This window comes from Penicillium waksmanii (assembly GCF_028829765.1).
Source record: "Penicillium waksmanii strain IBT 27052 chromosome Unknown utg000008l:1.0-5622682.0:1.0-5626561.0, whole genome shotgun sequence".
NCBI classification, from domain to species: Eukaryota; Fungi; Ascomycota; class Eurotiomycetes; order Eurotiales; family Aspergillaceae; genus Penicillium; species Penicillium waksmanii.
In genome coordinates, this window is record NW_026643254.1 from 3,286,088 (window position 1) to 3,313,533 (window position 27,446).

Consider the following 27,446-nt stretch of genomic DNA (forward strand, 5'->3'; position numbering starts at 1 on the left):
TCAAATGAATGTTTGGGTTTTGTTCAATGCCCAGCAACTGGTTTCTCTTTCAAGTTTATTGAAGTCTACAACAGTTCGCTCAGAGTAGTAATCAGGCTGCGTCAACCGCGCTCGAAGGTTGACCGCCTGGGCATTCAAGTTGTTTACAATGCCACTGGAACCTATACTACTACTAAGCCCTGGAGTAGCACTAGTACCTGCTACTAGGTAGATGCGTAGCAATTATAAAATATGCCCATCAAGTCAACACCCCTTCTCAATACTGTTAATGCGTGCGTGAATATATGAGGTGATTTGTTTGACTTCAACTGTATGTACAAGTGGCAAGTTATTTTAAGGTGCAGGTATTTCGATAGAGGAGAGAAAGAGACCGTAAAATTCTCCAGAAACAGAAAAGAGGGGAATATGGGACGAGTGAAAGGTATCAAAAGTACAACTGTGGTGCTGGGGTGTCTAACCGGGAAGGGAAGGGGGGTATGAAAGGGAGTAAATCGAAAAGCACAGATTCGCAGATCGTAACAGGCGATTCTTAGAAGATATTCCAGCGGCTGCGAGTTTCTTTCGCGGCCTGTGCACGGTCGGAATTCCGGTGCATGCTTCGACCGTCCAACTGTCGGATACCCTCGATCTTTTGAAGCGCCAGTTCTAGCAGTTCCTTTTTGCGGATGATGTCCAAGTGACGGCGGACCCGAGGGTCTTCGCGGGCAAAACGTTCAACTTCTTCGTCCGAGAGGTGTCTACCGAGACGCAGGTCCAGTTCTCGGGGGAAGTTGTAGTAGAACTCAGAAAGAAGCTCAACGTTGAGGAACAGCACTGCTGTAGACGTGAGCTTATCCGCTACCACATCGAGGAAGACTTCTGGGCAGTGGTATTTGTTCTTTTTGGATGCGCACTGCTTGGATCGCACAGCCATTATTCGCATTTTGATGATGTCAGCTCGATCCCGGAGGAAGATGCCATCTCGGCCTGGATGTTAAGTTAGTCTCAAGCCGGCGGATGTTATGTTTTGCTTAATCAAAGTTATGCAACTTACCTCTCTCGAGCAGGGCGGAACTGAAGCCACCGGCACCACCGGCGCCATTGCCCTCCAGCAACACATCACCCTTCCGCACTTTGTCGATAAATGCCATTACGTCCTTGAGCTTTCTCTTTCCAACAAGATCTTCGGCATGCTTCATAGCTGATTCGCAAGCCCGGAGCTCATTCTTCAGCACCCTGCTCACGTTTTCCCTCCCCTTGGTCCATTCCGAGTCCTCAACCTCAATTTCGAATTTATAAGGCTTGATGCAGTTCTCAACCTGGTCACTAGTACCGAAGAATCGATCATTCAGGATACTGTTGCAGGCGTCGGTAATCTGCTTGTGTGCCCCGGGGTGAGAGGCAAAGGTAGAAGACGCCAGAAGCTGATCAACATGGGTTTGGAGGGCATTGGCGACGACTGTGGTGGCAAGTCGACCGATTCCGAGCTTTGTCAAAGAAGAGCTAGATGCGTCCAGCTTGCGGTGCCAGAACAAGGACTCTGGATCGGCCTTGGGTAAATCCTTCAATGGATCGAGCTCTGTCATTACGGCCTCCAAGTCCTCTACTGGCTTGTTCCAGTAGCGCTGCGCCAAGATATCCATAACGCGTTGGTCGAGTTCGGCCTTCAACATCTCCCGAACCTGTGGTCGACCGAAGCTCTCGGCAAATGCTTTAAACGAATGCTTGAAGCCGTCCAGGCTCTCGGCGAGGTATGATTCCGCACTCAATGGTCGGTCATTGTATTGCACTTTGAATTCATATGTTGCCTCTTCAAGCTCCTGGCTGATGGCATCTCTTGTGCCCGCCAAGCTGGACGCCATCGTCTGTTCAAGGACATGCATCAGCTTCTTACGCAGTGTTGATACACCGACCGAGGTCTCTGAGTGAGCACCGAATTCGGCTGGGTGCGCAGAGAAGAAAGAATTTTCGTTCTTCAAGATAGCGCTTGTAATGTTTCCAGATCCGCGAGAGAAGAGAGCTGATGTTTGGGGATTCCGGCTAATGACGCCCACATAGCCCAGTCGAAGGGGGTACTTCTTGTCGCATAGAACATCATGGCCTCGTTCAGGGTCGACGAGATCCATCTTGGTAATAACACCAATTGTACGTTCTCCGCGAGGGTCCACGCGACGACTAGATCTCAGCGCTGTTGAGTTCGCAAGATCGACATCAGCTGCTGAAATAGCCAGAATGACGTTGGGTGCTTGAATATATTTGTCACAAAGGTCTGCGATCTTCTGCTTCAGCTCTGGGGGTTGGTCGTGTCCAGCAACCTGGATGTAACCAGGAAGGTCAATCATGGAAAGGTCTGGAACATTGGGCGAATAGATTGTCAACTGAATGGGATCATCCGAGACACAGTCCTTTTCTGGAACCGCGAGGTTGAGGTCTGTCAGGGTCCGTTGGATCGAGGAGAAGTCGGTGATTTTGCCAAGTCCCAAAGCCGGAAATTCACCATACTCTGCTTGTGCATTGGGGGTGTTGACCAGAGTCAGCTCGATAGGTCGCCGAGTGACCATATTGGAGCCCTTGGGTAGAAACTCATGACCCACAATAGCTTCCAGGACCGAGCTTTTACCAGAGGATTGCGATCCGATAACGACGATGGAGGGGAGGGTCAAGGTTCCTGACTGGCCGACGGATTGGAGGATGTTTCGAATCTCAATCATTTTGCGGGTAAGAAGCATCATCTGGTCATCTTCGGCAACCTGCTGCTCAGGTCGGGAGTCGTCGTCTGATTGATCGTAACCAAACGCCGCGCCAGAAGCAGCCGCTGCTCCGACTACAGCTCGGCCCTCCTTTGGCTCTTTACCACCACCCGAGCCGCCAGATTGGGACTCCTCGTCTTGTCGGAGAATCTTCTGGAGCCACTCAGGGGTTTCGATATCTCCTGTTGTCTTGTTCCATCCCCGTTGTGTTTGATCCGCGATATCCTGAAGACCCTGAAATAGGCCCGATGCGGTGTTGCCTGCTGTCTCTCCGGCGGTCTTGAACAAATCGATCGCATAGTTTCCAGCCTCTATTAAAGTATGTATTAGTAGATGATACATTTTGGGGATCACGGGGGGGGATCACGGGAAAAATATAGCACGTACGGGTGGCTTGATACTGGACGTAAGCTAGACCGGCGACCGTAGCACCTCCGAACATAGCTGGTATGCGAGCAAATTTGAGAGCCAGCTTCGGGAGAAAGCGGCCATACTTGAAGGAGAACTCCCGTACAGCCGGGACATTATGAATAGCACTTGCACCGATCGGCCATGCGCGTCCCCTCAAAGCGGCACCTCCATCGGCGCGCAACAAGCCTCCTGTCCTGGAGCCAGCATGATGGAAGTTGCGGGCCACCCCGTTCCGCATCAGCGGGGCGAGTCTATGGGAGAGGATTCTCCCGCTCATGGTTGTTGTCGAATCTCATGCAAGATGGGATTTCGAGGGAATAAGTTAAAGTTGAACTTGAACTTGAAGATCCACCGCTGACATCAACGTGACCCGCGCGATGTGGCCGCTTCGCCCGCCGTAGTGACCAAGGGTCACGTGTCTCGAAATGACGTGCTGTGCAAGGGAAGTGAGTGCGGTGTGTCCAAGGGGATTTGGCTTGTTTTGATTTTTCGAGTCATTCTTTCATATATCTCTCTATATCTGTTCGTGGTTGAGTCTGTTGTGAAATCGCTCAATCGTGGTTGGTTTATAGGACCTATCCTCTCACACACACACAAACAGATAGTCGGTGACACTTCTACCCGTCAACGCCTAACCAAACCGCCAGCATCGGGTTTTGAGAACTGTTGCTCCAGATACTCCCTCAGTCTTTCGAAAATAGCGTCCAGGATACGACTCATACAGCTCAACGGTTTTGATCTACATTTACTCGCACATAGACAAAGGCGGGCTTAACTATACCCCCCAACATGTGTCGATTTCTGGTGAGTCAACTTCAAATAGGTAATGTGTTGGGACCAACCACTAACAGCTACGCCCGCAGATCTACAAGGGACTTGACGAGATTCGTCTCAGTAAACTGGTCACAGAACCAAGTCATTCTATTCTCACACAATCATATGACTCCAGGTTACGATTGGTAGGTCTCAGTCACTCTCGAGCTATTAAGCTCTTTACGGCGCGGAAATTCGTCTAAGAATCATCATCTACCATACATCAAACTAACACTTAATTTCAGGATAACCGTCGGCCAGTCAATGGCGATGGCTTCGGCGTCGGGTTCTACACCGACCCTAAGCTAGGCCCAGAACCATGCATTTTCACATCAACGCTCCCAGCTTGGAACTGCGAGAACCTAGAACGTCTCGCTTCTAAGACCTGCTCCAATTTGATTTTCGCCCATGTGCGTGCAACCACAGAGGGCGCTCTGGCAGACAACAACTGCCACCCCTTCCAGCACCAGACCCTGATGTGGATGCACAACGGTGGCGTCGGTGGATTCCAATACATCAAACGGCCTCTCGCCGACTCTCTAGCTGACAAGTGGTACTTGGGTGTCAAGGGCGGTACCGATAGCGAGTGGTCTTTTGCACTTTTCCTCGACCTCCTCGAGAAGGAGGGTGTGGATCCGAGTTCGGATCCCGGTCCGGAGGGATTCGGGCAGGCCCTTTTGCGGCGGGTCATGATGAAGACGATCGCCAAGATCAATGAGCTTGTGCGTGAAATTCCTCAGAAGCACAACGTTACCAATTTGGAGACCAGGAGTCTTCTCAACTTTGCAGTCACGGATGGTCATACCGTCATCTGCACGCGGTATATCAGCAGCAAGACGGATGAGCCTGCTAGTTTGTACTTCTCATCTGGTACGAAGTGGAAAGAGGGAAACACAAAGGGACACTTTAAGATGGAGCGTCATGATAAGGGCGCTGATATTGTCTTAGTGGCCAGTGAGCCTATCACTTTCGAACGACGTAAGCCTCTCCCTCAGTTTTCCTACTTGTGGAGCTCAATGACACCCAATACTAACATTCTTTATAGACAACTGGGTCGCAGTGCCTGCCAACTCGGTGGTCACAATTCACAAGCAGACCGTGATGCTGCACCCCATTCTAGACGAGTTTTATGGAGAAGATCTCAACCATGATCGTTCGTCCTGCTTTGCCAGCTCGAAGGGACTGGTTACTACTGCACCAGCTACGACTGCTATTCCATCAGAAACCGAGCCATGTGGACCTAGTGCCGCCAAAGATAGCCAAGGAGTTGGCCGAGAGGTGCCCACACCAGCACATGTCACAGCTTGCGCGGTATCGCATTGAATGATGATTTAGTTGCATTTTTTGGTCTCTAGTACATGAAACGCATCAGCATTTGTGGAGATTTGCAGGGGCGAGTTGGGATATTACTAAACTAGAATGATACCAAAATAGCGAATGGAGTCTAGGATTTCGGGTTGAATGCTATTCAAGATATTTTGAAGTTCCCTATACTACTAGTAGTATTTGCAGCTGCGTGAATTGATCTTAATCGGGGCGTGCAATCAATGGGTCGTAGGGAAGAAAGAAAGAAAAGTCTAATTAGTAGATAAAATGTCTGGTATCAATATAATAAATCATAAAAATAATTTGAAACCTCAAATACACCGAACCCAATCAACTATCATCACCAGAAATATTAGCATGCTTGAAATACTTCATTCCCACCCAAGCAACAACGACCCAAACCCACGACATAACAGCCGTAAGAATGATCAAAGCAGGATAATACCCAACAATCGGCAGTGTAGGATCATCCTCCAACTCCGGCGGCGCATACGGCGTCTCACCAACATCCCAAGCCCAGCTCCAAACTTCAAAACAGCTCCCAATCCCAACGACAAAGACCAGCCAAGTTACAATCAAAATAATCCATCCCCACCACTCCGTCTCCGAATAATCCCACGTTATATTGGCAGAATTACTCTTCATCTCCGCCGAGTGCGTCGACAGCGGCGATGATTTGCGATGAATAGGTCGGTACGCTGCATCCGCCGAGAGAGAAGGATATCCATAGCCCTCCGAACCGGATGATTGAGCAGGAATGTGAAGGGAAGTCGTAGCGGGGCTTTTGTTCAAAGGAGCATTGTTGGCATTGGAACCGATACTCGCGCCGATGCGCGGGAACGAGACGAGCTCCTCATCGTCCGTGCCAATCTCATCGCCCAGCAAATTGTTTTTGTTATTGTTGCTGTTGCTGTTGTTGTTCTGCGGCGGTAATCCTTGCCTCCGGCGCGCGACAGAGGATCGGAGAATCTTCTGCGCCGTATTCGTGCTGAACCAGCTCGGTTGTGCACCTTCACCATCCTCCTCCTCGCCAAAGCCGCCACGTCTGGTTGTATTAAAATCGTCCGGGAGAGGAGGTGAAGTCTGTTCCCGTAGTGAGCGCGGCACATCCTCCACATGCTGTCGAATCGGCTCCCCTCCTCGAACCGTCTCCGCAGATGCACCCCTCGCCGCTGCGCGTTTATCTCTGGATTCCAGTCTCGTGCCCAGCAGTGCAGTCTTGCGCAGTGAGCCCCGCCGCCTTCGCGTTCGTCGTTGTTGCTGTATCACTGCCGACATTGCCTTGGCGCTGGCTGATGACTTCTCGCTGTTCATTGGGGGGATGTTGGACTCGAGGTGGTCCTCACCGTCGCCGTCTTGTTCCATGATATGCGGACTTTCTTCCGATTGTGTGGCTTGGCTCATGCGGAGGAATGATAGTCGAGAGAGGAGGGAGCCGGAGAGGCTTCGTTTGTGGCCGCTGCTTGCGCTGCCGGACCGTGTGCGATTGGATAGTTCGTCGACCGCTGCGAGCTCCGCCTTGTTTCTTTCGCCATTGTCCATTGGTGTGGAGGGGAACGGTGAGCCGAACCGTCAGCTCTTCGGAATTCAGTCGCCCAGCATTGGTGAGTTTCGTCCTAGGTGAAAGTTGGTTGCCCTGGGACGTGTTTTAATTATAGGCCGCGTTGACAAGGTGGGTACGGGGTAGCGGATTGGCGGGTTGGCGGGAGCTAGATTTGTGGCCTCAGGCACATAGCAATTGTTTACAGTCAGCATGATGAACATGGCACTCTACTAGTAGTCAGTTGTAGTATACGCAGCTATTTACAGACTCAAGACCTCAAGAGAAAGGAAAGAGTTTATTGAGAATACTTTGATCTAGATGGGCATTTTCTTCTCATTACTCGCGGGTATTTCTTAGCAAGTCGTAGCAATCTCCTATGTGAGCTTATAGATTTGACTACATACCTGGTAGCACCAAATGCGATCATCGGGCACCATGCATGAACGCGAAATGGGTAGGACAATAGCCAGCGGCCGAAAAGTCTAGACCAGTGTGGAGGAAAAAGAACAAGGTAGAAGAGTAACAGGAGCACAGAAAAAAAAAGGCAAATTGGTATATCGGCTAGAACGCCAGCAGGCATGAGATAGGAAAGAATCACAAAGACCGATGGTGTCAAGCACGACAAAGGAACTCATAACGGGCATATACGAATACTTCAGGGGAAAGAAAAAAAGGTGAGAATTTCCCATCAGGACAAATTGTGAACCGAACATCCTGTGGGAAAGGGGGAGGAAAAAGGAGGCGGGGGGGTAAAGAAGCATGGTTTTGAGTAACGAAGAAGCAGTATCAAACAATGAAAATATGGGCCTAAGAAAAGGAAAAGGAGAAAAAAAAAGGGACAAGAAGCAGATTCAGCACAGCACAATAATACACGTACTGGAGAAACAATGCGATAACAACTAAACAAAAAATTCACAAGAACATGTCGAAGGGCAAATGAGTATAGAAAGAGAGTAGGGAAGATCGCTTTTATTTTGGGGGGCACAGCACTCCAACCAAACATCCAAGGGCGTGCACACTCAAAAGGGTAAAAGAAAGATCGAACCAACAAAGTGGACTTGGGGGTATTCGGTGCACAACACACAAATTCCATTCAAAAGAAAGCAATTGATCGCTCGGGAAATCCACTTGAAAGACAATTTCAACAATTAGAACGACAGAAGTGAGATGGGAGGGGAGAAGGTCGAAGGGGGTGGGTGGTGAGAGGAAGACTGGCAAAAAGTCGAAAAAGAGAAAAAGTTCGGCCGGTTGACAGCCAGTGTCAGGACATTATACCTAGTCCCACAAGTGCTATATTAATAATAGCCAGTGTATTTTGTGGCAAGATGTCAATAACAGGCAAGATCAGTCAATGAAGATCTACGCCTGGTAGCCTCCGTTGAAGTTGTTGTTACCCTGGTCCCAGTTTCCAGACGGGGACATGGGTTGGCCACGGCCAAAACCTGCAGCATTTCCCTGGGGGAAGCCCTGAGCGGGCATACCAGGACCGCCAAAGTTGTTTGCACCCTGGTCCCAGCCTCGACCAGCAGGGGCAGGACCTACATCTTTCAGTTAGCATATGATGTTTTTGAGAAACTAAGATTGGGAGACATACCTTGGTTCATGGGGTTTGCAGGACCACCATACTGGGGAAAGAAGCCGGGGCTGTTAGGGAAAGTGGCGTTCGCCTGCTGCGGAGAGAAGTTGTCGAACTGTCCGGTAGGAGGACGATCCTTACCCCACTGTCCAGAGTATACAGTCAGCAAATCGGATGTTCAAAGGAATAGTTGGGTTAGGAACTTACGCTGCACTTCAGCGGACGGCCATTGACGTTGTACGCGTTCAGCTGGCAGATGGCCATCGCGGCGTTCTCGTGGGAATCCATCTTGACGAAAGCAAATCCGCGATCGGCCTGGAGACGCGTCTCGAGAACATATCCAAAGTTCTGAAACAAGGGGATCAAGTCGTTCTGGGAAGTATAGGGGGTCAGGTTACCGACGTAGCAGGTGGTCTGCCACTGCGGGGTTTGCTGAACGACCATATCGTAGCTCTGAATGCCCTGGGTGGGGAAGTGATGATGACCGAAGGGAGTGGTGGGGGTCATGCCCATGGCGGCCATGGCCTGCTGTTGGGAGATGGAAGGCTGGCCCTTCTGGTTGGCCCAGTTGCAGCGGATAGCACGAGAGCCCAGCCACTCGCCATCCATTGCGTTGAGCGCCTTATCGGCATCAGTGCGATCACGGAAAGCGACAAAGCCGTATCCACGAGAGCGTCCAGTCTTCATATCCCACATCACACGCGCCTCGGAGACGGAGCCGAAGGCAGAGAAAGCCTGAGTCAGAACATCGTCATTGACCTCATTGCTCAAGTCGCCGACGAAAATGTGGAAGTGGTTGGAGGTGTCCTCCTTGTTGGTGTTGTTGGACTGATACGCCCAGTTCACACGGATTTCCTGCAAGAAATGTACCGTCAGAGAAGGATCAAGAGCATAAATTGGGTAATCATCAACTAACCGACTGGTGGATTCGGCGGCCATTTAGAGTCTGCATAGCCCTCTCAGCCGCACCGGGGTCGTCAAACTCGACAAAGCCGTAGTTATAACCCTTGTTGTTGAATTGCTGGTAAAAGTTAGCCCTATTCGAACGTTTATGGAGACCGAGCTATCCGGTGCAGAAACTTTACATCTTGCATACTCATCGGTATGCTTTGTTGGTCTCTCGTGGGAGTAGCCGTGGGTCGACCATCTCCCTGTGTACTCACATTCTTGTCAGGGATGATCTTCACGCTAACGACATGACCGGTAGTCTCAAAGATCTGCTTGAGAATATCTTCGGTCACGCGAGGATCCAAACCCCCAACATAGAGGGCTCTCTTGTTAGGCTCGGGGGCAGCGCGACGGACATAGCCACCAGCGCTTGTAGGGGACATCATGTTGCCAGACATGGGGGAACCCATTGCGGTCGGGATGGGGTTGTTGTTCTGGGGAATGATCACCGGAGGCCGCGGCGGGGGAGGCATGTGGGAGGGGTTGGCCTGGCCATTGCCCTGGGCAGCATCATACTGCTGATTCTGAGCGGCGGCAGCAGGCTGAGGAGCCGAGGGCAGAGTGGAGGGAGTGGAAGCGGAAGTGTTCTCAGCCATCGTGTATAGGCGTTGATATATTTTGGATGAAAGCGATCGGGGGAGAATGAGTGATGATATAGCAGTTGACAGATGCAAAAATACCTAGACGGCGTAGCCAAGAGATAAACGGGGGTCGGGAGAATTCGAGCGATCCGAAGAGGTAGAGACGACAACGTTTGTCACAGAAAAGGTGACGATCGTGGAAATGCAACTGAGAAAAGGATATGTATGATAATATTTTTGGTGTCAAAGGGGGTCCGCGGGGGTGGCAGGTAGGCAAGTCCAATGAAAGGCCAAGCTTGCAACGATCCAAACAAAGCAATCACTGGAAATGGAGAACTGAGTTGTGGAGAGACAAATAATGGCTATCGAAGCTCAAATGTCGACAAGAGGATGGACGAAATATGATGAAAGGTACCGAGAGGTAAACACGGGAGGGGTACGGTGTTTTGGTTTCGATCGTCGATTTGTTTCGTGTCGAGATGGATTTGGGGGGGGGACGAGCGAAGAGGAAAGCGTAGCAAGGCTGGGTGCCGGTAGATAGATCCAAGATCCAAGATCCAAGGAGACCAAAGGAGGAAATGCAAGAAAGGGCAAAAGCACACACGCCACGAACTAGAGTCGCTTCGATCCGCGACGAACAACAAGGAAAAAACGAGAAGCAGATGGGAAAAGAAGAAGTTGTAAAGGGAGAGTTAAGCGGCTAGGGGTGGGGGGGGGAGAGACGAGAGAGAAGAGAGAAAGAAGAGTGGCTAACTCTAACGGGTCTAGTCAACCCCGTGTGTACAACCATCTCCCAACTCCCGCCTCTGTGCTTCCCCTTGTTTCATTCAACTACGGAGTACATATTACTCTACTCTTGTGCTAAACAGGAAGAAGAAAATATTTGATCATACTTGCCCCCCCATGACCTCTGCCAACTATTCCAACCCCGACTCCCTGGGCGAGCTGTCCATGCTGATGGAGCGCACTGTACTGCTTCCCTCTTCCTCAAAGAGATTTACTTCGTCCAAATTGCTGACTTACCACGCAGCTACTGGATACCGGACGACTATTCAGGAAAAATGGTTCAATCCCATCAAGCACACATCTGCAACGATCCATCCCCTCCTACTATGAGAGCTTCCAGTCGGCCCTGGATAATCTCTCAGAGCAAATTGTGAGTCCGATTGGATGTTCGGAGCGATTACGTAGTCGCAGAGACACATCAAAAGCATTTATGCCTTTCTTTCTTTCTTTCTTATATTTGATTTGATTTTTGATTTCGATATTTACTTTTTCTTTTTTCCAATTCGGACAGTACTGACGTATCACAGTTTATCGCTAAGGCCTTCTTAGAAAAAGACTATGAAGCTATCAAGACCCGGGAGACCGCGCCCCAGCTTACGGAGGAGGATGTGGCAATGAACGATGCGGATCTGAATATTCCACCACAGGTGCAACCACTGCAACCACCACCACTATCACAACCTATCGCAAAATCCCCAAGTCCTGAAAAAGTGGACCTGAAGAAGGAAGACCCGACAGTGACAGAGCCGCAAGTAGCACCCACCGCCACCATCCCGGAGCCTCAGCCGAAGGAGGAGGTAAAGGTGAAGGTGGAAAATGAACAGGGTGCTAGCGCGCCGACCGATCAAGGATTGGCAGGGGCCCAGGAGATCAATTTCGATTCTGTTCTCAATGATACTGGAGGCTCCAACACCTTCGACCTCAATCTTGACTTTGGAAACGACGACACGGGCAATCAAGCCTTCCTTTCTGGAACAACCTTTGGCAATGCTGAAAAGCCCAACGTTTCGATGCCGGCAGAGAATCCGATGGAGAATACAACCCCCACGCCCGCTGACGGGGGTGCATTCGACATGGAATTAGAAAGGACAGATGGAGACACCAATCTCTTTCCCGAGCAAGGCGCCGGTACAGACGATATCATGGGTCCTGGGGAGTCCAGCTTCGACGACTTGTTCATGGAAACGGAGAATTTTGGAGAGGGTGGAGACTTGAACCATTTGGAAGGGGATAGTTTGATGAACATTAGCGAGCTGGACGACAACTGGTTCTCTTGAAGAGCGCGGAGCGCGGAAAAACGGAAAATAAACTGCCTTTCTTCCAATAAAAATGTATAGTACTAGTACCTGATCGGGGGAGGGGAAGACACATACAAAGTCGTTTCCCTATGATCTACATGCGCATGCACACTACACTAGTAGCACTAATTAGATCTACTGGGAATAGTGCCATGTTCGTGTCGCTAGGCCAATCGATGCATCGCAAAGATGATCATTGCTTGGCATTTGGCTAGGCCTAGGGGACCCTTTTTCCCCGCTGGATCATTTACTTTTTTCCAAGTTCATGTGGTAGGCGGAGATGACCTCCAGAACCGCCAGTGCGTTGCGCATATCAACCATTTTAGGAAACACGGCACGGGCGAGATCAAAATGATGTGTATTTTTTCAAAAAAATCTTTGAATACTGCTTCTCAACAAAGTTAGTATACAGCAGCTGACTACAGAGCTCAATAATTAATATAATTATTGACCGCTGGTCGAACTGAACAGAGATTTCAGAGCTCTCTTCTTGACCTGTCACTTTGCGTGGGGAGGCTAGTATTCCGTAACTCCGTCCTCTGTAGTGGTACGGAGATTGGATGTGCGACCCCCATCACCAGGTTGACAGACCCGTCCAAGAGAAAAGCCCCGGCGATCAGGGCGGGGCAAAGAAACAAAAAGTGACGTAGAGAGTAGGGCTGAACAACCCCATTTCCATCTCCATCTCCATCTCCATCGGAGGCTAGGATCAAACCCGGTCACGGTTATTGATTCCAGGTGAAACAAGGCAGGTCTAGCGAGGTCAGTTCTCTTCCTCCCCCATGTATACAGTGTCCTCTGTTCTATAGTTAGTACATCCTCCTCTCCCCGCGGACAAGGATTCCGACAACACACACCACTTCAAGTCGGGCCGGCGTTGACATCAGGTCTTGTCCGGCCCCCAATGAGGTCATCGCAGCCACGGACCCGCAAGGAATTTAACATCTTGATTTGACTTGAAATCTAGAGGGACATCAAGCATATTCAGACTCAGGCTACGGAGTACAGTATCCAGACTCGCATGAGCATGAGCATCTGACCAAAAGTCTCAAGAAGGCGCAGACAATCCCCCTGCTTCAGGCCAAGTGCCCTGCCCTGCCACCACGACTATCCCCTGTGTAGAATACTCTGTACTCTGTACTTCGCTCTCACCACCCGATCTACAGCACATCGTGCCATGCAGAGAGACTGGACATAATGTTTCTCCGCGGGTTAGAACTTCCAACCATTCACAGAACATTTTTCTTCGCTCGTTCCTCGACGTGAGGGTTGGAGGTCAGGGCTCGTGCAGTGAGAGCAAACTCTGAAAATCAGGGCCCGCAGTTAAGCACTGGTCCCTTGGATCAGGAGGGTGTACTTTAGGTATGAACCTCGGAAGTCCTTCAACTCGCAAGTACTATGTACTACTGTAGGATGTACTCCGGACGTGAGCCTCTGGCAGTTGCCGGGGGGGAGGGGGGAATGGATGCGATGCCGAGCATCCGGATTGCCCGTTTGAGTCATGGTGGAATACTAGAATACTATGGTTGGAACACGTTGAATTGGGTTGGATTGAATTGATAGAATGATCATGATCATGGACCATGGACCACGGACTTGGTTATGTAGTTGATCATGCGGAGGATACCCCGTACTCCATACTCTGTGACTCCGTGGCTCCGTCTATCCGGAGTATACGTATACTCTGCCCAGTGTGTATACTGTACCACTGAGACATGAGAAATGCCGAACTTGAACCACAGACTGCAAGGGAACTGATCTCCATACACATGGGAGCTGTCTCCACCTAGTCTACTCTATTCTAATAGAGTACGTAGAGTAAAGGGTAAAATCAACCCGGATTTGTGATCTTGTCGATATCATGTCATCATCGATCGGGTCTGGCTCCCTCTGGCTGACTCTGGCTGCCTCCACTTCTCTCACCACATCCAGACCTCCCCGTGGATCCGCTTTTCAGCTTCGACGCCCCCCTGTTTCATTACTCATTATTCCTAGAGTCGCCCTGCTCTGCCCTTTCTTTTTCTTTTTCTTTTTCTTTTATTTTCCTCCCTATCATTTCCCATTTGTGACTGCCCAAATCTCGGCCATTTGGTCATCAGCGCCACATTACGGAGCGCCAACACGCAAAAAAGTCGGGAACCACAATTCATTGCCCCCCCGCAGCCAATCCAACGCAACTCTCCAAGGGATCTGCGCGGCGATGATCACCGGAGTGGAGGACCCGTGCTTATGAAGTCAGCGCCCCAAGAATTCCATCTCTTCCTGCACAAAGATCAGTGTGCTCCTTGCGTGGTTGATCTGAATTGAAGGGGGATGCACAAGGGATTGCAAAGAAGCAACCACACACATCCCATTAATATCCTCTTCTGTAAGTCTAGTTGATTCTTGTGTTCACCCTTCTTACCTCTTTCTTCTCTCTCTTTCACTCGTGGCATCCCCTCGTTGGGTCTGGAATTCCCCGTGAAGAACCATCTGTCCCCCCCCCCTCCCCGCATTCCAACGACGGTTTTTTGCGAAACACAGCACTTGTGGTTCGCAATCCGTCGCAGGAGAAGGAAAAAAAGGGTTTCTCCTTCTCTCGAAGAAGCCAAAAAAAAAAAACACATACCTTTGTCCCAGATTTTCCCCCATCTCACACTACACACTATGCGCCAAACTCCACGATGATGGCCGCTCACATTATCCCCCCGCAGATTTCATCGCGGTCGGGGTCTATCAACGATCTTTCTCCGTCCGAATACCTCGCTGTTCCTTCGTTATCGCTCTCCAATCTTATCCGAACCCGGTCCATCCGACGCCGTTCAGTGTGTTTGAACGTCGAAGAACAGTTCCCCAAGCAAAACCGGCGGGGTTCCCTACTCAAAAAGCTGGCGGGGCCACGCGAAAACGCGAAGCGATTCCTTCGCCTGCGGTCGGCGGGCGTCCAGTCGCTCGCGCCCCCACACCAGGCAAACCCGCGCTGTAGCGGCGCTCGCGGCACTCGGCCGGTATCCGAAATCATCCTCTCCCCGAGAGACTCGACTTTGTTCTCAACACAACCGGAATTTAGTGCCATACCCACAGAGTCAATGATGGCAACAGAGGTTTTCCCCGGCCAGTGGTCGACCCTCCCAGTGCCGTACCCCAACTGAGTACCCCATTCCCCCGTTGCGCAATGAGAAGATCGTTGCGACGGGTAGCGGACTCACTGTTGGTATTGCCCTGACAGAACCAGTGCTTTACCTTCAAGGCTATGACCAACAGGATCCAAGTTCTAAAAAATCAGCGATCTTGCGAGGTCAGATACATCTCAAAGTCACTAAGAGTGTCAAGATTAAGAAGATCTCCATTCAATTCCGCGGACATGCCCAAACAGATTGGCCCGATGGTATTCCGCCCAAGAAGATTCATTTCCACGACAAGAAAGATCTTTTTACCCACGGGGTCGTTTATTTCAACCACGGCGATACGGCTTTGATGCAGAATGACTATGGTGCGCACTACTACCAATACGCCAAACCCAACTCCCCGGTACCAGGCAAGGATGGCGTCTCTGCGACAACTCGGGAACTCTTCTCCAAGAGTGGCTCAGCCACCAACCTTGGCCCGACCAACGTACGAGATCCCAAGCGACTCTCCGTACAGACTACCCGCGGCCACTCTCGAAGCTTCAGTCGCAACGACACGCCCCAGGGTCTCCAGGCTCAGCAACAGCGCAACTACCGGATGTTCCCGGTTGGTGACTATTTGTATAGTTTCGAGTTCCCAATCGATGGGTCTCTGCCGGAAACTATCAGAACGGACTTGGGATCTGTGAAATACGATCTGGAAGCTATTGTCGAGCGATCCGGCGCTTTCCGCCCCAACCTACTCGGCACGATGGAGATTCCCGTCATTCGCACTCCCGCTGAGGGTTCATTAGAACAGGTCGAGCCGATTGCGATTTCTCGAAATTGGGAGGATCAGCTTCACTACGACATTGTGATTTCTGGAAAATCCTTCCCCATGGGCTCTCAGATTCCTATCGCATTCAAGTTGACACCACTTGCCAAGGTCGAATGTCATCGAATCAAGGTCTATGTGACTGAGAACATTCAGCACTGGACCGCCGACAAGAGTGTTCATCGACTGCAACCCGCTAAAAAGGTCTTGTTGTTCGAAAAGCGAGCGGAATCCGCCAGCACAAGCACATACCCCGGCAGTTCCATGCGTGTAACTGCAGGTGGAGGCATCGACTGGGACCATCGCGCGGCTGCTGCAAGAGGCGAGGAGATCGTGGATCGGTCCCGGACCAACTTGTTGGGCAATCTCTCGACCGAAAATGGTGTCGGGCCAACCGAGATGGAATTTAATGTACAGCTCCCAAGCTGCCATGAAATGAGAGGTCGAGACGAAGGACAACGCCTCCATTTTGACACAACCTACGAAAACATTCAAATCAACCATTGGATCAAGGTAAGTGATCTCGTTTTCATCCCCCCCCGCCGGCTTCTTAATTGAATATGAATACTTACACATCTTTAGATTGTCCTTCGTCTTTCCAAAGTCGATGAAAGAGATCCTACCAAACGCAGACATTTCGAAATTTCCATCGATTCACCCTTCCACATTCTTTCCTGCAAAGCTACACAAGCAAACATTTATCTCCCGGCCTACACGAGACCCTCAGCCGAGCCAGAGCCACCAGCCCAGGAGTTCGAATGCGGCTGCCCCGGGGCATCTATGACACCAAGAGACAACTCGGCAGCGCAGTCTAGTTCTGACCGTGAGGAGTCTAGCACGAACCTCAGCCTCAACCGTCGCGCCTCCTCGGCCCAGTTTCTCGGAGCTTCACGAACGGTTCTGGAGGTCTAGCCCGCCCACCTCAAGCACACTTGGCCCACGAGCCTAACAATGAGCGAGAGCACAACCCCACAACGGCACCGGGACCTTCCGAGGCACCTCGCCCGATGCATCTACTGCGAGCACCTTCATTTGCCCCTCCTGCCTTTGAAGACCTCCTCCCTCCGCCTCCTCTTGTCACTCCACCCCCGGAGTATACGACCATTGTTGGAAATGGGGATCGCGAGGCGATTTTGGAAGATTACTTCTCGCGACTATCCTACTACGAAGACCAGGATGACGACGATCGGGGGCGGGGCCGTGTCGATGTCCCCCTTACCCCAGGTGGCCGGGTCAATCGCAGTATGGATGTACCCAGGGAGTGGATTCGAATCGAAGATCTCGCCAGGACGTGATCGACTTCGATTCTCCAATCCCACACGGTGCATTGATTCGCCCTTTCACGATTAACCTAGCCATGAAGTAACGAAATTTCATACCGGAAACGGTGTACGGAGGTTCATTCCTTTCAAAGCTTTTCCTTTTTGTTTTTGTTTTTGTTTATGTTTTTGTTTATTTCTTATAGATTTTTGAAATCATCCTCTAACTTGTTTACAAATGTGTTTCATTCTGTTCGGGGTTGGATTGGGTTGGGTTGGATTCGGATTCGGGGTTTGTTGGCATATCGGGTCCGGTTCAGATGTCTCTCTGTTCATATCATTGGGCAAAAGGCGCGAGGGTGTTTCCTTGCCTGCATGTTCTTCTATCTCTTTCATTTCTGAGATTACACAAACTCATTAAGTGTATCTCTCATATTTTCCGGCGTCGTTTTCATAAGGACTGTCGATTATATAACATCATTTTGTCTCTCTCTATCTCTTTCCTCTCCACGACATGGACCGTACCTATATCATCATGAGACTAGAATGGCACTCCAACTTCAAATTAAGACGAGCCTGGGTGACTCTTGGTTGCCTAGCCCTGTCCTATACCCCCACCTCTCCCCGCAGATAGCGATAAGCGTGCCCGCTTCGAGCTGCCTTCCCTGGTTAAAGAGGCTTTCAACCCTTGGAACCCCCCCACATCGGTGGACCACTTGCTACTCCAGATATCACCCAGCCGACCTCACTTCTCGGACGTCATCAAACTACCACTGGCACGCCTCATTATTCTATCGCTTATATACCAAGCTTACCTACCTGAAATCTGATACTCCGACAAACTACTGTTCTTGGAAAGAACTGAGAGCTTGACCTGCATCATCAGCCGAGCCTCTCGGACCCTTCATGATTTTGCGGGGTCAACACTTGAACATCCACAATGGCGATCGAAGTCGTCCCCTTGACCGAGGCCGATATCCCTGGCGCCATCCAAGTGATTCAAAGAGCTTTCGAAGATGATCCATACTACCAATGGGTATTTGATGCCTCCACGGTATGTCATATCATTCCACTCAATATGAAGATCATTGATGCCGGAAATTTCTCCATGCTAACATCAATCTCCTCGTAACGCGGTCGACTATCGACCTGTCGTTACCCTGTCGGGGAGATCGATACATATAGTTCAGCAAGAAACGGAACTATGACTCGCTAGCTGCGCGCTGCCGCTGGGGCATCAACAATGCAATATTCCAGGTAGCCAAGGACACCTCCGCAACGGTAGAGAATCCAGTATCTTCCCCTGTCCTTGGAGTCTCCTGCTGGATGGCTCCACAGCCAGCTACCCAGCCTGAGAGCTGGTACTCCTGGTATCAAGGGTGGGTCCTTTCGTTCAACCAATTCCTCACTAATATACGATATCTTGGACACGGAGGTCTGCGCACGAACCGCTATTGGATTTGGAAAGAGAATCAGCAGAAAGCTCAGGCGCAAATTTGGGATGACCCGCGTGGATACTATTTTTGCAATATCGTGGCTGTGAGTCCCGAGGCGCAAGGGAAGGGGATTGGGAAACTTCTCTTCGAGACGGTTACAAAGCGGGCTGATCAGGAGGGTATCAAATGCTATTTGGAAAGCTCGAAGAGTGTGCCTAATGTGCAGATCTATGAGGGTATGGGGTTTGAGATGAGTCGGGAGATGGAATGCCGTGACGGAGACGATGCTTGCATGGTACGTGTTTTCTTTTTGAGTCTTCACTGAGAGACCTTGCTAATGATACCCGCGTGGCTGTTCCTAAAGCTTTACTGCATGATGCGAAACCCCCGAACCAAGTGATGCTCGCAATCAAGACTCGGAAATTTGCGTAACTCAACGGAAGCGCTATGGCCCCTATGATTACAGAAACACATACCTCAATGCATGAATTATCAATTCGACATTCCCTCCTCATCCCATTAAAAACTCACCTTTTGATCTGTCATTTACTAACTAATATCCTACTTTGCACTGCCCCCAATGCACATATACCCGCCCTTCTAATCCGTTTGTTTACACCCGATGAGAAAGAAGGAAGAAAGGGAGAAAGAATGCATCAATTCAATCCCAAACCCGGATCTCGACAGAAGCTCAATCTCAACCCCCAGCCAAATTCCAAATCCGCCTTAAAAAAAACGCTCTGACCCATTTCACCATCCCGATCGTCAACGACCCCATCGTGACCCACAAACGGGTTGATCATGGCGCGAAATTTATCGCCACAAGCGCGGCCGGGGGAAGAAGGCTCCGCCGCCACACCCATCGCGTTTGTCCCCTCCGCCAGGCGAAAACATAAGTTGCATATGACCTGTCGCAATGGATAAGCTTCGCGTCTGTGCTGACGGGGGTTGGGTAGGTGGGACACCTGCATATGCAGCCGCAGTCAGCAGCACAGATGACCTGCGAACGAGACGAGGGTCGTTATTCAGAAGTCGGTTCGGAAGTGAGATAGGTGGGCTGCCGGATGGATTGTATTGGATTGTAGAGTTAGGGGGCTCTTTTGGTGGTACCGTGTTGGTGGCTCTTCGTCCCTGGAAATCTTCCGGTGTTGCGGGCTTGGTTCGATTTAAATGTAGACTTTCGGATTTGCGCTGGGATCACCGGGCGATGGCAGAATGGATAGAACTCTGTTTTGATTCTACGGGTTTGGTGATATTGGAAAGTGTGTTGGTCTTTTCCAAGGTTCTGAGTGATCTTTGAGAGCTTATATTTGAGATCGGAGTACGCATAGCTAGGACTCTTGATTTCAGATTTTAAGATTCAAGCAGATCTAGATCTAGATCTAGATCCAAAACAGACTTTCTTTTTTTTTTTTTTTGACTTTGCATTTGATCACCTGAGATGTAAGAACTTTTACAAATTACATTGCTTTTGTACCTCGCTCATATAGGTACTGTTCTAGTGTACTGCTTTAGCAATATGAGACTCTTGGTATTGCACAACGGCCGGACTCCGTGGTCCGCTGTTCAGACCTTTATCACCCGATGTTTCCAATTCAAGAGAGATGCAGCGGTAACCACTGAAACGCCGGAAATAAGTGATGAAATAAATGGGAATGACGCGGCCAATGCCCGAATCACGCGAACACCACCTTCCCCAGATATCCACGTCACACCAACCACAAAGAGGGACACACCATGTTGCAGCGACACTGAGATGATTGTTAACCAGCTCGCCATGCTAGCTGCAAGCGTCAGTCAATCATCTACAAGTACAGCGCCAAGATCCCAAGGATCGTCCACACCATCACTCGTGACTACCGCAACCACGCAATCCTCTGCCACCAACAGTGCCAAGGAGGATCATTTTGCAGAAGAGGAATCCTTCCACTATCTGCGAAGTCTGATCACCACATCCTATCTATCCCAGCACACTTCTAGTCAGCTGTCAGTGTCATCGACCACTCAAGAGGTAGAACCATCGTCACTTGGTCGGAAGCGGGCTACCTCCAGATTAAGCATTCGCCTGGGTGACCTTTCAGGACTTTCTTTCCCAGCCAAGATATCTCGAAGGCCCTGTCCGAGTCCTCGCTACACAACCCTGCCGCCAATCTATTCGCCCAAACACATCACCACTCGGCCAGAGGTACGATTTTGAGCCGAGTAAATGGTGATCAATCAAAATATCCCTTCGACAATTGGTCGGCCCATTCACCCGTATATAGATAATACCAACCCATGAATACAAGCCATTCAGCCCAATGACGGCCCCGTCTCCCCATTCCCGCCTAGACCCTGTGTGTGATTTCTATCAATATCGCACATAGACATCTACCCACTGACTCTGTTCAGAGCAAAAAGGACTACAGGGACTACGTAGCTCTCCTGTGATCAGATCCCGTCCCGAACATAATCTGAACGCGTAAGAAACATGAGTAAGAACTCTGCATGAACTCAACCCCACTAGTCGTTGAACGCTGACCCGAAACAGATCGGCAATGCACCTCACTCGGCAATCCATTCTCGCCCCCAATGACGTTTTACTTCCCTTTTTTTTTGATAGTGCATACCTGACAAGAAATGCCGGGCCTGGGGGAAACGACAGGCTGCCTCGTCCCGTGGGGTCCTCGGTCATTTCATTCATATGCCGCCGAATAGGGTGGCTTCCGGGGACGGGAAATCCTTGTTATTTCTAGCGCTATTCTGCAGCCGATTGCAGGTCTTTTCTATCACAGACACGGAGCGGTAGGCTTGACGAGTGGAGGATACACCTCCGGTTTCGACTTGGGATTTCTAGACTTTTTTCACAAAAGAATACAATTTCTTTCTTTTGCCGAGGGTATATTGTATTCGTATTACCATTGGCCTAAAGGCTTTCAAGGCGATCTACAGTATTGATTAATCCCAAATCCTTATCGTCGGTGGATTCGTCGGCTGAACAGCCTCTTTTGGTTCGGATAATTGCTAACATCAAGACAACAGGATCTGCAGGGTTTTCCCGGTGTCTCAGCCGTAGACTGTGCCGATCGGTCTGTAATCAGCCTGTGTTTCGTTTTCTTCTTTGAGGCTTCCTTCGTTCTTTTTTCCCCCTCTTGATTTCCGCGCGTGTATGTATGCCCTATGCCCACCCCCTCTGGTGGGTTGTCTCGGTGGGTTGGCGGAAGTGGCTTCGGTACTCCACCCGAAAGCTCAATTTCCGCACAGACCGCGTGCGAAGGATCAATGGGACCATGGTTTGTTTGATCATTCCTTCAAGGGGCATGTTGTTGATTTCTAGCGGGAATTATTGCGTCGGGGTATTGTCTGAATCGCTAGAAACCCACGCAAGTATCATGCAACAAGGAGATAGTAACCGGGTAAAAGCCGGGGGAGTCGGAAGTGGGAAGAAGGTCCACGTCAAGGGCTAGCTATGTTGTGATCCAGTGAATACGATTGGCTCTCTTATTATTGGATAAACAATTTAACCTGATGTTTGCTACCTTCTTGACGAATTGCAGATGGAAAAAACAGCAAAAGTACCGGTGTACGCTGATTCAGACCACAATCAAAACTTTTAATTATTACAAACCATCAAGGCCAGATCGCGAGGCTTAAAGCTTGAGTATGTCTTGGCTTTAGTTTTCCTTTCTATGGGATAGAGTTTGTGCTGATGAGAAGGAAGCAATCATATCATTTCAGACAAGGGAGAATTCGGAAGAGTTCTGTCGAAAGACCTAGGCCCCGCCTTGTTGGGCCACAAACGAACGAACGAACGAACGAACGAACAAAGCCAGGTGCGGCACGAAATGAACACGTTTATACTTTTATTTGATTCGCTCATCGCAGTCGGGCCCGGATGAACTTCTAGACTCCGTCTACAGAGTCTAGACAATAGACTTAAAGGGCCAGACCCCCTGGTCGGTGGCTCAGGCTGTTGAAATTAGAGGGGCCACATGCTAGGCAAGGCTCTAGCTCCCTCCAAAGCAGTGTTGCGACGTTAGGATATTGCGCCACCAAGGTCAATCAAACTCACCTTACCAGTGACAGGGTTGATGATAGACAATGGTGGGAGCATGTGAAAGAGGTCTAGAATCTGTTGGGGCTAAGATATGAACGCCAAACGACGACCGTTGCGGGTCGAGATCGTGAGTCGATGCAGGAACTTTTGTCAGCATGAAGGAGGGGCTGTGGAAATACAAACCGCCTACGTGCTCAATGCACTCGTGATCGGATTTAAACTGGCATGCATTGTCAACTGTCGCGGCTGGTCGACGACAGATCGGCGTGCAGGGAGGGATTGCCCGATCTAGACAGCGGCATTTCATTGCCTGTTCATCATCGGAGTCGCAGGTAATAATCCCTAACCAAGCAGCCTGAAGGATTGCCGGTAGAACTCAAGTTTCTCGTGGGGCCTGACAGAGGTCGGCATAAATATCAATAATGTATTCTTTGACTTCGGGCCCAATGAGCGCCCGACACGGCACGCAATCTTATTTTTCCCACTGGGTCCGACCAACCCCGAGGCTTGCGAGACATGTAAATAAAAGTAGTCGTCTGCGTCATTACTGTCGAGAAGGAACACGGCTGCGCCATGGCCCACTGAGGTGCAGTTTCATGCTCGAAAATGGAGTACCTGTCTATTCCCTAGTGCGGAACAAGAAGCTAGATAAGTCCATTTATGAAGACTTGGCCTAAACAGAACGCGGCGACAGTGACCAATTCCAGCGACTATATACTAGCGCCATCTGTAGGGATTTAGCGTTCCAAACATTGAATGAACCTAGGTATCGCACTATCCGGCATTGAAATTACTCTAGCCTTGGAAGCTTCGGAGCACCTACCGAGCAAACTTTTGAGTGCCTTTCATAGTGCATAGCCCTATTTTCCCTTTTAGCAATGGCCCCCCCTTCCAAATACTATCTATGTAGTATGTACGACCTTTTTCTCCTCTATAATATCCACTCCCCGGACTTTCTCCCCCACCAGGAATACAAAGCCCTAAAATGCCCGTCCCATGTGCTCCCCGGACATCCCCCCAATCCTAGCGGCCGCTACAACCATTGATTGCATCATGAGCAAGGTTTCGGCTGTCGAGGGGTTTTGCCCTGTCCCGGGCCGGTGGAATGGAGTTACCTACGAGTCCCGTCGATCTTTGTACTGCGTGTTTCAATCGAACATCTATATATTAATCATTGACTGAAAGTTCAACCGATCGGGTCCTTTAAGGGGTTAGTTGTTGAGTGATTGATATTGTAACCGATGTGGAGTGTTTCTAGATGAAGCCTGACAGAGGATTAAGTTGTGCCTGGCAGTACTGAAAAAAGAAGACTTCGAGAAACCCACAGACTGGTACTTACTACTCAACGGCGTCCCAAGGAGGTGCACGGAAGATTGCGTGGATTCCCAGCGACCCGGGGCTTGGCCCAATTATTCAATCTTTCCTCTCTCCCTTAATTTAATTTAGAATTTGGTTATCGGTTATTCTACGACCACTACCACCGTAGCCGGAATTATCCTTTCTCCAAAAAATAAATTGAAAAAAAGCCACCAAGATTTAATGCACCTTCTTCCCCCGCCCCTAAACTCTACAGCTGCACAGCTGCGATGCGCGCGACATGGCTACAAAAGCACGGGTGATTCCTGCGCGGGCATACCTCGTTGAACCGGGTTAGATGTTAATTTCTGCAGATTGTAAAATACCGAAGTTGGTGCCGAAAGCGGCATTTGTGGTCGTTATGTCTCTTGGACTGGGCTAGGACCCCTTCCCACCCCTTGGCCTATGCATTTCGGAATTCCATAGGGGAGGGTACAACCACGTTGCCCGTGCGGGACCCTCCCCCTGGCCCCCGGCCTCAGTCGACAATTTGTACGGAGTAAAGCCGCACTTCCTTTCCTTATGTTCTGTATTTAGGTCCGAGCCCATTGACAAAGGAAGCTCTTAGATCGAGTGGTATGCAAGTTTAGATAACATGTGACGGCCTCGGGGCTCTTGTAAAAGTGGCGAGAATAATAAAAGCATCAACAAAGAACATCTTGCAAATTATCTCGTAATCGTACAGGCGGTGGAAAGCTTCCACGAAAATATAAATATATAAATATAAATGCAAAAAAAAGCAATACGCATGCAGGGCATAGTTTCCGGGAAGATAAAAGTATCAACATCGACCTATCTGCGGTAACGGACCTGAAAATCAGCAAAGTATGTCTAACATGGCACCGGAAAAGAAATCCCACGAAACTCCCCGTAGAAGCAGGCATATAACAAGGGAAAGGCACAACATATAGAGAGGGAGAGAGAAACAATCGGAAGCTAGCATCCAAGAACACAGGTAGGACGCTCAAAAGAACCATGGACCAAAAGACAGAACACAATCAAAGATCAAAGACAAGGGAAGGTGTCTGTAAAGTCAATACTACCGGAGTATCGAAAAACGTAGATGACCCCAGGGCACAAAGTTTAAATCGGTGTGGGCCCTCAAACAGACAAAAGAAGAAGAACAAAAATGAAAAACACCAGAAAAAAGAAGTGTCGATCAGAGCCCTGGTGACGAATCATCGCATTTGAATTGTACCAGCCCCTCCTCATCGTCGGTTCCAAAATGCGGATTTTCAAGTGGATAGCCTCCCGAGAGAGGGTCGGCTAGAGCCGAATCATAGTTCCTCGTGGTGATTGTGTCGTTAAAAGTATGGCGGACCGGGCACAGAACGAATGGGAAAAAGGGTGGGAAGCGGGCGAAGTCAACGGCCGATTGATAAACGGAAAAAAGAGAGTCGAACTACTTCTTTTTCTCTTAATCTGCGGCGATGCTTCTTTGGCCTTCATCTTATCGTGCAACAAAGCAAACATTTGCCGACAACCACGATGAATCGGTCGTGTGGACTGTCGGAACAGTGGCCATCTTTGCAACCATCCAAGGATGTTCGAATAAAATGAGCAGCGGGATTCTGGCAACCGCTATAAATGTAGTAATTTTTGAAATAGTTGCACATTTTGGTATGATCCCATCGGGGATGACGATGGGGATAAAGTTGGACTCGAATAATAGCGAGCAGCGGCCCAACTCAAGCTCGACAAAATGTAGTATTAGATGGAAGTAGATCTTTGCAGAGGAGTGAAAATGACACAACACAGTCAGATCTTAAAAGAGCCACGATCTGGGAGAAGAGCGATGTTATGAGGGAGGGAGGGAGTGGCTGCTGGAGGTAGGAAAACTCCGGAAGGTCCGAAGGATGGAATAAAGAGTACTGAAACTGAAGATGCTACCAAGGTGGGAAGACGAGGGAAGAAAAAGGGACTGGGCACACAGTATGTCGTCAATCACAGACTACCTTCCGAGACGGAGACGAAATTTACTCCATAATTCCACACCTGAGCTTGTTGGTAAGAGAGCAGTATCTACAGTAATTCTGCAGTAGCTTTTTCCTCGCCCCGACCCACCACCAATCCCTGTCTCCCCCCCCTTAGCAACCCTAGTCGCCAAGCGGGTCCTGCGTGCAGAAAATGAAGATTTTAATAATATTTAATAAATAAAAAGGATTAATGGCTTTGATTTGTAGATGGTAGTTTAGAAGTCTGCCCGAGAATACTTAGCGGAGATTATTCCAAAATTATCAGGGATCAGCCTTTCCTTGCCCCCTCCCATGCTCAGTGGCCCCCCATCCGATGACCTGGCCCCATCACTGCGGCATATGTTGATCGGGTAGATGGGAGATCGACGTCGGTTCCTCGCAGCCGTTGATGCTTCTTCCACTCACACGTGGCGCTAGTCAGGGTGCTTATGCAGGAGTCACGACACTGTCCGGAAAGGCTCACCTTTAGAAGAGTGTCCATCGGATTTTTCCTCCACAATCCAGCTTCCTTTGGTTCACCATAGTAAAGAGACGTCAAGCGAGCATGGGTTGCTCGTTTGGGTCGTCCTGTGACAATGGATTGTAACAATGGTCCTGGGGGTTGGGCAACCTGGCTGGGTTCACGACGCGTTGGGCAGTCGGGGGAAGCGATAGGTTGCCATCAAGCATAATGTTGCCACCTAGACACACACTGAGAAAGAACCAGGGCGAAAGAAAAATAATTATGGGGCTTCAACCTCAGCCTCTGTCCCACATTTGAAACCCCTTCCAGACATACGAGTGCACTATCCGATGGCTGGCCCCATCGTTGTTGTAATGGCATCATTCCAATATGAAGCGAACGGTCCCGGAGCAGCAGGAATATTAATATAAAGAAACCCTTAAAAGATAAGTGGAGAACAAAAAGTACTACGTGGTGACTTCAAGTCCTAGATCGCCCGGAAATAACCATTGAACGATACCAGAGGTACGCACAAGGCATTGGTCCGGGAAGAGTGTACAGTGCACTTTCAAAGGACGAGACAGGGTCATTCAGGGTGGTAGCGCCGATGAATTAAAACTAAATTCGGAATTCAGTTTGCGATCTCTGCGAGTACGAGTACCTACGGCAAAGTCTTGTCTGTGCCGCGTTTGCGACTCCACGAATTAAAACAAGGTTTTCGAGGTTTGAGCTTTGCTCGGCACTCTCCAGGCTCCAGATCGGAATAAAAACAACGGGCTCCAATTTTTTTTTCTCCACTGTAGGCTCATCATGCCGTTGGATATTTGGCCCGTCTCCTTCCTTGATGGGTTGGTCACCAGGCCGTTTCGTCGTAGAAGGTCCCACTGCGTGACAAAATAGCCCCCAGTGCTCAAAAGGGTTTCAGTGTTCGTTCGGAATAGATCCATCAACCATTGGGGTTGCGTCGCGGAGGTTGGAGCCGAAGTGGATGCTCGATAGACCAGGGAGG

At 49.8% G+C, this 27,446-nt stretch overlaps 8 protein-coding genes across 8 annotated transcripts; 5 read left to right on the top strand and 3 right to left on the bottom strand.

Moving 5' to 3' along the window:
• Positions 1–529: 529 nt before the first annotated feature.
• On the bottom strand, positions 530–3,417 carry N7481_009556 (dynamin-related GTPase MGM1; the record flags this gene model as incomplete). The annotated part of the gene is made up of 3 exons (XM_057268775.1): positions 530–966; positions 1,034–3,040; positions 3,117–3,417. 3 exons carry the CDS (start codon positions 3,415–3,417, stop codon positions 530–532), a joined length of 2,745 nt encoding a protein of 914 aa, XP_057119452.1.
• Positions 3,418–3,929: 512 nt separating this feature from the next.
• Positions 3,930–5,276, top strand: N7481_009557 (glutamine amidotransferase subunit DUG3; the record flags this gene model as incomplete). Its single annotated transcript, XM_057268776.1, has 4 exons — positions 3,930–3,944; positions 4,004–4,099; positions 4,199–4,931; positions 4,999–5,276. 4 exons carry the CDS (start codon positions 3,930–3,932, stop codon positions 5,274–5,276), a joined length of 1,122 nt encoding a protein of 373 aa, XP_057119453.1.
• A 333-nt stretch (positions 5,277–5,609) lies between these two features.
• N7481_009558 (PIG-Y family protein) lies at positions 5,610–6,821 on the bottom strand (the record flags this gene model as incomplete). The annotated part of the gene is made up of 1 exon (XM_057268777.1): positions 5,610–6,821. One exon carries the CDS (start codon positions 6,819–6,821, stop codon positions 5,610–5,612), a length of 1,212 nt encoding a protein of 403 aa, XP_057119454.1.
• Positions 6,822–8,181: 1,360 nt separating this feature from the next.
• N7481_009559 (uncharacterized protein) lies at positions 8,182–9,942 on the bottom strand (the record flags this gene model as incomplete). The annotated part of the gene is made up of 5 exons (XM_057268778.1): positions 8,182–8,360; positions 8,417–8,543; positions 8,606–9,253; positions 9,315–9,419; positions 9,562–9,942. 5 exons carry the CDS (start codon positions 9,940–9,942, stop codon positions 8,182–8,184), a joined length of 1,440 nt encoding a protein of 479 aa, XP_057119455.1.
• An 888-nt stretch (positions 9,943–10,830) lies between these two features.
• On the top strand, positions 10,831–11,990 carry N7481_009560 (uncharacterized protein; the record flags this gene model as incomplete). The annotated part of the gene is made up of 3 exons (XM_057268779.1): positions 10,831–10,896; positions 10,958–11,083; positions 11,241–11,990. 3 exons carry the CDS (start codon positions 10,831–10,833, stop codon positions 11,988–11,990), a joined length of 942 nt encoding a protein of 313 aa, XP_057119456.1.
• Positions 11,991–14,674: 2,684 nt separating this feature from the next.
• Positions 14,675–17,227, top strand: N7481_009561 (arrestin C-terminal domain-containing protein; the record flags this gene model as incomplete). The annotated part of the gene is given in 4 exon segments (XM_057268780.1): positions 14,675–15,094; positions 15,126–16,445; positions 16,515–16,807; positions 16,819–17,227. The coding sequence occupies 4 exon segments, from the start codon at positions 14,675–14,677 to the stop codon at positions 17,225–17,227; spliced, it is 2,442 nt and encodes an 813-aa protein (XP_057119457.1).
• Positions 17,228–18,131: 904 nt separating this feature from the next.
• N7481_009562 (GNAT family N-acetyltransferase) lies at positions 18,132–19,027 on the top strand (the record flags this gene model as incomplete). Its single annotated transcript, XM_057268781.1, has 3 exons — positions 18,132–18,245; positions 18,377–18,922; positions 18,992–19,027. The coding sequence occupies 3 exons, from the start codon at positions 18,132–18,134 to the stop codon at positions 19,025–19,027; spliced, it is 696 nt and encodes a 231-aa protein (XP_057119458.1).
• Positions 19,028–20,146: 1,119 nt separating this feature from the next.
• N7481_009563 (uncharacterized protein) lies at positions 20,147–20,824 on the top strand (the record flags this gene model as incomplete). Its single annotated transcript, XM_057268782.1, has 1 exon — positions 20,147–20,824. One exon carries the CDS (start codon positions 20,147–20,149, stop codon positions 20,822–20,824), a length of 678 nt encoding a protein of 225 aa, XP_057119459.1.
• Positions 20,825–27,446: the final 6,622 nt, after the last annotated feature.